Source organism: Cheilinus undulatus, linkage group 17 (assembly GCF_018320785.1).
Source record: "Cheilinus undulatus linkage group 17, ASM1832078v1, whole genome shotgun sequence".
Taxonomy (NCBI): Eukaryota; Metazoa; Chordata; class Actinopteri; order Labriformes; family Labridae; genus Cheilinus; species Cheilinus undulatus.
Genome location: NC_054881.1, coordinates 32691094 through 32702927, shown reverse-complemented (window position 1 = coordinate 32702927; position 11834 = coordinate 32691094). Strand labels below are relative to the sequence as shown.

General features: G+C 40.0%; 1 protein-coding gene across 1 annotated transcript; it reads left to right on the top strand.

Moving 5' to 3' along the window:
* The first annotated feature begins 1351 nt into the window (after window positions 1-1351).
* Window positions 1352-8002, top strand: brf2 (BRF2 RNA polymerase III transcription initiation factor subunit). Its single transcript, XM_041811831.1, has 4 exons — window positions 1352-1690; window positions 5692-5751; window positions 5870-6191; window positions 7063-8002. Exons 1-4 carry the CDS (start codon window positions 1543-1545, stop codon window positions 7835-7837), a joined length of 1305 nt encoding a protein of 434 aa, XP_041667765.1. The 5' UTR covers window positions 1352-1542; the 3' UTR covers window positions 7838-8002.
* Window positions 8003-11834: the final 3832 nt, after the last annotated feature.

Genomic DNA, 11834 nt, shown 5'->3' with positions numbered 1-11834 from the left:
AGCTCTGAATAACTGAAAACCTTCACTTTTATTTTCCCCTTTCACTCACTATTTCCTGGGAAACCCACATCAGCAGTGGTGGACTGGGGGAGGGGGCTGTTGATCACTCCTCCTGTCACCCTAATGTTGAAAAATACAGCTAAAGCGCCTTCTTGTCCCTCCAGAGGGGCGATATTTGATCAATTGCCCTGAATGGGTGCCCTTCCAGTGTGCAATGCATGATAATGTGCCCTCCAGGATGCTGTTAAAACGTGATCGTGCACAGCAGTGTGACACAACACTGTGAGGGATTTTCTTCAAACATTGCAAAAAGTGCCACACTGATTCAAAGATGAATTGATAGATTTAAGGGGTTAAAGGTCAGGGTCTTAAACATATGCTCATCAAGAGAGGCACAAAAGGTCTAGTGATCCACAGCATGATCTTAATTTGAAAATAAATGACTATTTTAACAAAGTAACACCAGTGATATGACTACAAGGAGCAATTATTTAATAATTTATTTTTAAGTTTTTTTGTTTAAGGTCTTTTTTTCTATTTGATAGCTGTGTATATGAATGTTTTCTAAATGGCAGAAAATCATGTTTTGACCTAAAAATCCTGCCCTTACAATGTATACATGTTCACAGGGACAGGACCTTTTTGTGTTGCTTTGCATCTATGTAACTGGTTAAAAATTAAATAACTCATTACTCAAAAAAGACCGATATTCAAATGACATGTGGTTTTAAGTAAAAATGAAAAAAAAAAAAAAAAAGATTTTCCGACTGAAATGTTCTAGTTAAAGCTAGTGGCCTTAAATGCAAGTTACTGTTAGAATGCCACTTATGTTTAATGTATTTAATACTGTGTTGTTTATAGTATAGAATGTTTTATTAAATGGGTTTGTTGAGAAATACCTGAGACGGACCAAAAAATGTCTAATCGCTAATGCAGTAGTGGGAAAAACTGAATTTGATTATTTTCCTCTTTCCCTAACTACTCAGCTCTTAAAGTAGACTTTAAACTATATATTTTTACTTAAGTAAATTTTAACTGAAGGTAAAGTAATTTTATTTGAATACAATGGTTGTGTATTTTTACACCCGTGTCTCCTACACACTCTAGTATAAGGTTAATAAACATACCGGAAGTAAAGTGAATTTAGTTAATCCTGGAAAATCAGACACCTTTTTCCGCGTCACTGAATGGATATTTGTAGCTGTGAAGTCCTGACAGGCTACAAAAAGGACGACGCTTCTGTTCATCAGCTGGGTGTTAAACGCTGTCGTTGTATGTGGGACAAAGCAGCTTTGATTAGAAGTGGGAACCATCGACATTCCGTAGGTTGTTTCCGTCCGGATGTATTTTAGCTACCCACGCCGGGCCGGCTCGAGTAACGTTTATTGGTCGTTCGTCGACTGTTTACACTTTTCAACACAGAGACTACGCTCACCAGCGTGTGGCCGATGATTACATGGATTCATCACCGTTTGAAGGTTGCTGTTTTTGTTAGAAGCGGTAACGTCTTTCTCCTCGCGCGGAATCCGGTCACTTTTGAAGATGTCTCGCGCGGGTCTGAGCTGTCCAGGCTGCGGATCCTCAAACATCGTGGACGATGATCTGTACTGTCAGGCCCAGCTGGTCTGTGTGGACTGCGGCTCCGTGGTGTCGGAGGGAGTCCTGGCCGATGATCCGGTCGGAGGTTCAGGTATGGTGACCGATAAAACCCTGTCCTCGTGTTAGGGCTGGCCAATAAAAATAGAGTTTTAAGGCTTTGTCCTTATATTTTTAGACTAGATAGGCCTGGACAAAGGGCTGGACAATATCAATTAAGTTTATACTATTTTTGGGGAAAAAGGGATACCAGTTAGATGGTTTGCAAAATGAACTACATACATTTATAGGTTTAAATAGAAGATATAAAAAAAAATATATTCGATATACGCGTGTTTATTTATATTAGTAATAGAAATCAAATTATATTGATACCTATGTAGCACCACGTCAACAACAAACTAAACAAAAAACGTCCAGTATTGGATGATTTTTTTGTTTTTAATAATCAGTCATTGCTGGAAAATTCCTGCACACTGCCTAATCTGTCTAGATCAGGCCCAAAAAACTGAGTGTCTGTGCCAGAAGGAGACTAGTGAGAGAGTTCGAGAAGGCTCGAATGACTACTCTGAAGGAGTTACAAGCTTCAGCAGCTGAGATGGGAGAGTCCCTGCATACAACACCTGTTGCCTGGGTTCTTCATCAATCAAAGCTTTATGGGGGAAAGGAAAAAAGAAAGCCACTGTTGAAGAAAACAGATTAGATCTAGAATAGAGTTTGCCAAAAGGTATGTGGGGGAAAGTTCTTTGGTCTGATGAGACCAAATTGGTGCTTTCTGGCCGTCAGACAAGACACTACGTTTGGTGGACACCAAACACTGCACATCACCACAAAATACACCATCCTCACTGTGAAGCAGGGTGGTGCTTCTTGGTAGCAGTTCCTGAAAGGCTTGTAAAAGTGGAAGGCAAAATGAATGCAGTAAAATGAGGAAAATCCTGGAGGACAATCTCAGACAGTCTGCAAGAGAACTACCACTTAGGGGGAGATTACAATGACCTGAAGCATACAGCAATAGCTACACAGAAATGGTTTAAAGACAACAAGATAAAGGTTCTGGAGTGGCTGAGTCATAGACCAGACGTCAGTCAAAAAGAGAATTTGTCGTTGAAAAGGACTGTTCACGCCCATCCCCATGCAACCTGACAGAGCTTGAGCAGTTTTGCAAAGAAGAATGGAGTGAAATTGCAGTTTCCAGATGTGAAAGCCTGACTGAGACCTATCCACACAGCCTCAGTGCTGTGATTGCAGCCAAAGGTGATTCTGCTTTTGTAAATACTGACTTTATGGGGTTAAACATTTTTGCAGTCACTTATCAGCCATTACATATCTTTATTTGATTAACAGTACTTTGTGGAAATCTGTTTTTTTCTTTGACATTAAAGAGTTTTTTTTTTTACATTTTATTTTGTTGTTAAAAAGCCTAATTATATTTGGCGTAAAGCTATTGTGAAAACTTATTTGTGATACCAATTTAAGTCTGGAGTATCAAATTGAATATAGTTTGACATAATAAAACGTTAAATGAAGAAGCATGCATGAGGACTGAAAGTCACCTTCACACTTTCACTTGTGAAATCATGACACCTGTTAAAAATTCCTGCACATTCAATCAAGCTATGTCTAATCATTACAAATGTTTTCTCAGGCAGGTAAATTGGGATATGATGTAGTTTTAATGATCAAATTTAATACATTCTGAGAAACACTTTATGGTAATTTGCAATTCCATAACCATTTCTGATCTTGTTTAAGCATAGATTATTCCTTTTGAAGTTTTTGAATTTTGACTAGGCAAAATTTCAGATGAACTTTTCCTGAACATTTCCTGACTTACCTGTTCCTCATGGCAGGAAGTTAAGTCGGTCAAGGAAGGGGTGTGGTAGAGGAAAATATGAGGAGGCTAGCATGGAATTCTTGCTAAGATCTTGGTGAAAAATTCTGCTCTTTGCCGTCCCACTCACAGCTTATCCAGGTAGATTCAGAAAAATGTCATTAAAGTGAATGGGGCACAAGTTACATGCTGACGGAACATTTAAGCTTTATTGCTCCCTGGTGGACAAACAGTGTAAATACACCTTCTTAATTAGTTTACATGACACAGAGATAGTGATACTCCTAATGAGCATCTTCAGCACTGAAAGCTCATTGTCTTAGAATAGCAAAAAAACTCTTTGAGTGCAGCATGAAGTGGCTGTATTCTCTGTGTGTTTTTGTGCTTTAATGGCCTAGTTTTATGGGATACTGACAAAACAGGTTACATTAAAAAAGAGCCCCACAACACTTCCTGCAAAATGATTTATTCTTTAAAGGGAATTCTTCTTCAGTGCTGCAATAACGTCTCTCAAAAATAATTCACCGTCATTTTACAATAGGGAGACAAATGCGGGAGTAGTGGGAAAATCATCCTCTGAATATATGTAGGACAAACATTTATTTTTTATTTACTGATGAAATAAGCCTTTCAGTTCTTGGAGCTTCATGTCTTTACTATGCAGCATCATTATGATATTGCTGTTAGTAGAAATGATGGTCCTGCCTCTCTGGTACAGATAATAGTGGGTGTCACATTTACAGCAAAAAATAACCATGAAAAACATTTTACTACCCTGTTTGTCAAACTGATATTACTCTTTTTTTCTGAAAGGAGCTATCAGTGGAGCTAATGATATTGGTAATAGTTCCAGAGTCTCCTTATTTTAGTTTATTAACCGTGCTGGGATGTTGTATCTAAGAGGTCTAAAGTAGACAACATCCTGGCATGTCGGATCCTCAATGAGTGCTTCCAGGAATTCAATAGAGGGTGAGTTGCTGCCTGTATTAACTAACAGAAGGCATTCAAATCGGTGAGTAGAGATGCCCTCTTAAGGCTCCTGGAGGTCCACAGGATCCAACATTCACTCACTGGGCTGATGTCCGTCCTAGTTTTTGGTGCTGCGAAGTGTGGTGGCTCCACCTCTGACCTCCTCTCAGTTGATTTTGGGGTGAGGCAGGGGTGCGTCTTAGCAGCTACACTCTTCAGTACCTGTATGGATCAGATAATGAGGCGGGTAACAGAGACAGCAAACTGTGGAGTGACATTTGCTGATGATGCGGAGACTGTAGGTGTCCTTGCGGGGGCTCTTAACATGCAGAGTGAGGAGCTTGAAACTTTGGGAATGCATGTCTCCTTGGCATAAACAAAGATCTAGGCATTTGGGGATGCCTTGGATGCTGCCATGGAACCTGTGTCTGTGAATGGTGAGAGCGTGGTTTAACTAGCTTGGCAGCGTAATCCTTCGTTCGGCTGACTGCGAGGCTGAGATCAACCACAGACTTGCGCATGGGGTGATGGACTCGCTGAGCAAGACACTGGCGTTCGAGGTATCTGAGCATGCAGACGAAAGTCAGTCTTTCAGTCCTTGGTCCTTCTGGTCTTACTGTACTCTTGTGAGGCCTGGACGTTGACTGATGGTGCAGACTGGACTCCTTTGTGACAACTTCTCTTTGAGAAACCATGTTTCTGATGCTAATGTGCTCAGGAGAGCAGGGATGGGAACGGCAACTGAGCTTTTATGGGCACCTGGCATGCTTTCCCTGGCCTGATCCAGCCCACCGCGTATAACTTGGTGGATGCCTAAAAAGATGGGCCTGGGCCTAAAGGATGACCATCAGGAGCATGGAGCAGTACAGCACCAAGGTTGACTCAGTGAAGTGCTGAACCTGCATATGCTCCCATACCTGACCTGATGTTGCGCCTCCAAAGTTAATGTGCACTTACCAAGAAACTCTAGTTGGTAAAAACCAATAATCTGATCTACTGGTGGCACTGGGTTGTCTTGCTCTAACACCATAAGAACCATCTCTACTAAGCAAATGAGATTAGCAGCATTTATTCTAACTTGTTTTGGAATGATGAATAATGTCAGAATATCATGGAGGGAAATGTCCATGCTATTTTAAATATGATAAATAACGGTGAAAAATGTCCTTGCTTCTGTTTGTTGATAACATGGTGGCTGCATGCTCTCGACATTTGTGCACCTTCCCATCCGCATTCAGGGACTTGAACATTTGAACCAGATTGTTCATGTTTTGTCTCTGTCCTTTTTTCAGATGTCAGCTACAGCCGGACCACAGCCGTAACCAAAAAGCCATGTGCCAACCTAATAAAAGGTGAAGTTTTCTCTCAGCAGGGATCCATGTCCTTGTTATCCCAGGGTAGCTTTTCTATACCGAGAGAGTGCTTCCAGCGGTGCTCAATTACACGTATATCTTGTTATACCTTTCACAGGTCTGCAGCGTGTTAAAGCCTTGTGTCGGATCCTCACGGTCAACAGTGAGATTGAAGATCTTGCACACACATATTACAACCAGGCTTACCAGCACGAGACCTTCATTAAGGTCAGCCTCCAGAAGAAGGAAGCTCTCGCTGGATGCTGCGTGCTTGTGAGCTGCAGGTTGCTCAATTGGCCGATCACCATGGGAACCATCAGCTGCCTGCTGGATGCTGACCCCGTGGTGGTGGGCGTGGTTTATCAAGAGATGGTCAAAGCTCTGAACATCAATGCTCCAATTGTAAATGTCACAGATGTGATGGAGGGGCACAGTTCGGAGTAAGTGAAACGCAGTAGTCTTCAACACCCGCTCAGTCGTACGCTGTCAGTGGCCAGATACACACCTTTCATAAATCACATGTGGACTTTGTGTTTAGATGATTTCTATACCAAAATCTGCACTGGTTTCTACTCAAGTTTGATAAATGAGGGCCATTGTGTTTAGAGATTTGCAAAAAAGAGCAAATGTGTTTTGCAGACTGTGTCTAACCAGGAAACGTGTTCAAGGTTTTGCTAATGGGGGGCCGATTTACTAAATGAGTTTAGGCAATGGTTGTTTGTTTCAGAGAAGGAGAAATAGTGTTTATCTGTATGACTGTTTTATAGCTTTAAATGACTTCAGATAATGGCAGTAGGAGGTCATAAGATTTCTAATTGAACTTTGTGAGAGTGAAGAACTTCATGTTGCACATAATGTTGATAACACAATAGAAAAATTCTCTATAAAAATGACCCACCAGTCTGTAGTCAGACTTTATATAGCCCTTTAAATCAGCCTTGATTCCCTCAGACTGAGATATTTATAGCTCATTTATAAATGAACAAATGGAGTGGTTTTCACTTTAATAAGAAAAATATAAAAATTGGAAAACCAGAAAATCAAAAGCACATGTTTATTTCTAAAGAAGCTCTGAATGCTCATGAGTCAAAGCAGACTTGTTGAACCAAAACTCAACCTTCAAAAGTAAGACGTTCTCATTGGAGCTAATTAAAATGTAACTGCATGTCTGGAGAGCTACCAGGCAGAATAGAGAAGCATCTGTGCTCTGAATCATCCCTAAGAGGAGCTTTAAATGAGACATTCCTGCTTCTAATGAACCTTTTTTAAAGGAGTATTCAAGTCATTATTGATTCATTTTCCCTCTTGTAGGTACAAGGTGAGCTCATGTCATGTCCCTGAAGAGCTGGCTGAGGACTCCAGAGCCCTGTCCAAACGTGCCGTGGCCTTGGTGGAGCTGGCAGCTGACACCTGGATAGTGACGGGCAGGAGGCCGATCCCCATCATGATGGCAGCGATCTATTTGGCATGGCAGTCCTTGAAACCCAGCAAGCAGCGCCTGAAATTCACTCTGGACAAATTCTGCCAGCTCGCCAAAGTGAAAAAGCACAAGGTGGCTATGAAAAGGATAACGGAGATGAAGGAGGTGCTGTGTAAGCTAGGGAAGGAGATTCCCTGGGTAAGAGAGGAGATGACGCTGGATAATGTTCTCCTGCATGTGGAGGACATTCTGAAGCACAGGTTTGCTCTCCTGAGGAGGGCTATTAGAAGCCATGAGGAAGCTCTGCTGGCAGAGTGTCAAACCAGAAGTGAGGACTCTCTAATTGAGGATAACGCTCCCTCCAAAACCCCCTATGGATCCTCTGTGGAAGAATGTGTAATGAATACTGATAAGGCAGGAGTGGAAAAGGATGATTCATACGCAGAGAGCCAGGATTCAGCTCCAAACTGGGGGAAGAGGGTGCTGTTTGCTCCCCCCTGTGTGGTTCATGCAAAGAAAAGACGTGTGGAGCAGCCCAGGCTCACAGGTGTGACTGGTGATGAGGAAATCTCAGATAGTGAAATCGAATCCTACATCCGCACTCCACGGGAAGTCAGGGAGTTTGCATTGACACAGAAGTTGCTGTCAGAAAGCGGGGAGGTGTAAAATCAACTCAAGTCTTTATGATTTGTTTTTATTTTAGTACTTCTATTGGAAAGTAATACAACATTGAGATAAATCCCTGTACGATATAGATATCTGTGTAGTATGTCTTTTGGTTGACTTTTAAATAAAGTTATGTGAAACACCAGAAAAAAATCCAGTTTGTTAAAGTGGTCGTTGGCAACATGATGGAGGCAAACCAGTCTGCCTCTCCCTCTGCTGTCTGCAGTAATCGCAGGCCAGCCAATGATGCACCAAACATGCACGCCAGCGAGGGGTCGAACAGAATTTGTATTTGTGTCACGATTCGCACACGTAGTCACACAATGAATTCGTCCAAACAGAGAAAAAAACAGTCAGACATGGCACAAGAGCAGGGTAGCAACAAGAGCCATCGGCTTCTTCTCCCTCCTCAGCATCTCTGCGCTGTTTTCAAAAGGGTGTTAAAGCAGAGAGGAACATTTCCTTATCAACTACAAGTGTTGTGTTCCTAGTGCTGAGCCAATCCTGAATCACAGACGTCCTAAGCGTTGCACCTGGGCTAAGGAGAATAGGAACTGGACTGTAGTTTCTAGATGAAACTTGAATTTACATTACTTTGATGCCCAGTGTTTTCAGTTTTCACACTCAGTGATGGTTTGTGGTTTGTGGTGATGGTAGATAGATAGATAGCTATCTAGCTATCTATCTATCTATATATATTTTTTTAACAAGAAAGCAAAGTTTGAAAGTTGGAAATTTACAAGAAAGACATTTACAATTTCCAAGTTTAAAAAGTCTTAAATGTTGACAATAGAAACTTAAAAATGTCAAGTTTTCAAATAGAAGTCAAATAATAAAAAAAAAAAGTAGAATTTCTATTTTTTTCCTCACAAAGTAACAACTTTTTAAACTTGAGAATTTCAAAGTTTTTCTTGAAAACTAACAAATCCTCTTTTTTCCCAGGAGTGGCCCTAATATACTGTTGTAATAGTGGATAGTTTCGCTCAGCTTCTCTAAGCTACTAGTAGGGGCGCCCTAAGGAAAACAGATTGGGAACCACTGTATTAGAGCTACCCCCTGACTTTTCAGTCTTTGTACTTTAAATATCAAATATGGAGGATAAAATATGCCAATTGTACAGCATTTAAACTCAAAGAAAAATACTAAGACTGCAGTGGTTATGCAGCGCCGCACCCTCTCATCAATCAAATATTTAAATGTGATGAAGAGAATCATAATATAATAAACTAGGATTGATATTCAGCTGCTTGTAATTTATGTCATTGGTGGAATGCCGAGCAGACCGAAGCTGACAAGATTCATAAATTCTCACGTTGTTTCTGTGTCCTCAAAAAGGTCAAATTATTATGCAGAAAACACTTCTGTCCTCACTGTTATTAAATTAGTCAAATTAGATTCGGCTGGGTGAAATTTCAATCAGAGTCCTGCTGGTGTGGAGCAACAAAGATCTGCAGGAGAGCTGAGTTAAGAGCACAGTGATTTTATTCACAAACAGTGTAATGTTACTACAGATACAAATTAAAACAATATCTGTTCTGGTTGTCTCTCACATCAGCGACAGAAAAAACAATTTACACACAATTTACAATTCCCATTAAATGAAACAAAGTGTGCCAAACACCTTTGAATAAGTACCTGTTTTAGAAGAGAATGGTGATGGGAAGAGAGCAAAAATAAAAGCACAAACCTTCACCAACAAAGCACTTCAATGTTTTTACTATGGTGAGCTATCACTGCAAAGATAAACCTAGGCATGCAAGAAGCAAATAAAACATTCAGAAGGAGGACATGATGAAAGAAAGTGAAAGAAGTGAAACTGGACTGTAGACGGTGCAAATAACCCTTTTAAAACCAATGAGTGGCTACACATTTTCTTCAAAGTTTCAACAAATACCAAAGAAAGCAGCACAAACACAGTAGGACAAAGCAAAGTCTTAATTTCACAGCCATTTGTAACACTGTCAGACATGGTTTTATAAATTATGTTCAGGTGCATATTCATGAGCTACAGGCTTTAATAAAATCAAAGCACAGGAGAGCGAGTTCAAGAATTTAATTCACTTTAAAAGGCTCCAAGAAGCAGCAAAACATGCTGATAAGATGTGACATCATAGCCGTACCCCATCTGCAGTCTGGTTGCAATTTCAACAGACTTTCCTCCAATTTCCACTTCTTCATCCACGCATCTAAGCTACATTTTCCTATTTCAATCTGATTTTACAATCATTTCTAAAGAGTTGCATCTAAAGATGTCAGCTCCAGAACATTATTCCAATCAGGAGAGTTTGATAATTGATTTTACAAGTTTGGAAATGGACAGTAAAATGAACAAAAATTTACAGCAATTTACAACAAAATTAAAAACTAAACAAAAACAAAAACAAATGAAAAATCCAGACTGTTAAAACCTTTGTGTTGATGTGTGTCGAGCTTGACACAGTCAGCAAACCCCAGCCCCGGGATGTGACACTATGATGAATCCTTTGAGCCCTACATGCCAAAACTTTTGTACATGACTATAGATGAAGCTGAGTACCACCCAAAGAAAATGTGAAGAACAATGCTGCCATATGGCATCACTGCCAAGGGTACATTTCACAAACTTGGCTAACTTTTTCTCAAAATGTAGAAATCTAGTGTTCCTTTGTACAACATGCATATAAAAGACACACAAGTAAATCTATTAAGGCTGTTATGTTTAATTATGCAGGGTTTCTTTTAGCTCAGATTGTGTATGATGTCATCCATTGGTTTCTGCAGCAGACTTTTTGTAACTCATTGGTGGATTTCTACATATATTATCATAATTACATTGCTACGTATTGGAAATGCTGTCTTAAACTTGGTTAACAAATAAAACAAATGAAAGAGCTGGAACTGAGAGGGTTTAATGCCTCCTGACAAAAGGCTACAACATGGTCTTACTATGAATAGCTCTCATTTTAAAAATCCAATTCACCCCCATAAGTGTGTTCTTATTAACAAAGGAGCCATTCAGACCAAATTTATTTCATGAACCAGACTGTAAATGTTTATTTCTGCTGTAAAAATTAGCTTTTTAGAATGGATGTGTCATTTCCAGGGCTGATGGAGCCAGCCTTAAATGATGATTAGAGGAGCAGCAGTTTTTGACATTTCCACAATGGCTTTTTTTTTTTTTCAACACCTGAGGTTGCCACTTATGTAAATTTGGATACTAGCAGCAGCTCTATTCATGTGCCGTTTCCAACAACCTTAAAGCATCAACATTACACTAACTATATCCAGGCCAGAATTGACTGAGCCCCTGAAAAACCCAGTGAGGTCCCTATCAGAGCTGTGATTTATTTACAACATCAGTGCGTGTATGTTGGACAGTGGCATTGGTGCTAACATCCTGGCTAACAGCTGCCTCATTCTGGAGCTGAAAAGTGTGTCAATCTAATATTGGGCCTGATGTAGAAACTGTTTGATCATGCCACTTTTTAACACCTTTTCACCACTTTGACATAAATTTTTGCCATTTGTAGCCCATTTTAACCCTGTTATTTTCTGCTATTTCCCAATGTCCAGCACTGTTTTGCTACTTTAAACACATTTTATCAAATTTGTTGCCACTTTCAATAGATTTTTGGCACTTGTGGCTGCTATTAACCCATTTTGCCACTTTCTTTCACCTACTTTTAACCCATTTTCATTTTAGTTGCTACTTTTAACCCATTTCCCCCCACTTTAACACAATTTTCAACTTTTTAGCCACTTTAAACCAAGTTTTGACCACTTCTAACATGTTTTTGTCATTGTTTTCCTAGCTTTTGACAGATTAAGCCACTGTTTTAATCCATTTTATCACTTTTAACCTATTTTCGGTCACTCTCTGCCACTATTTATCCACTTTCACCAACTATTTCCCATTTTAACCCGTATATGCCTGTTTTGCGACTTTAAGTCAATTTTTGCCCCTTCTTACCTCATTTTCAAATATTTTTATGTCTTTAAACCAAGTTTTTGCCATTTT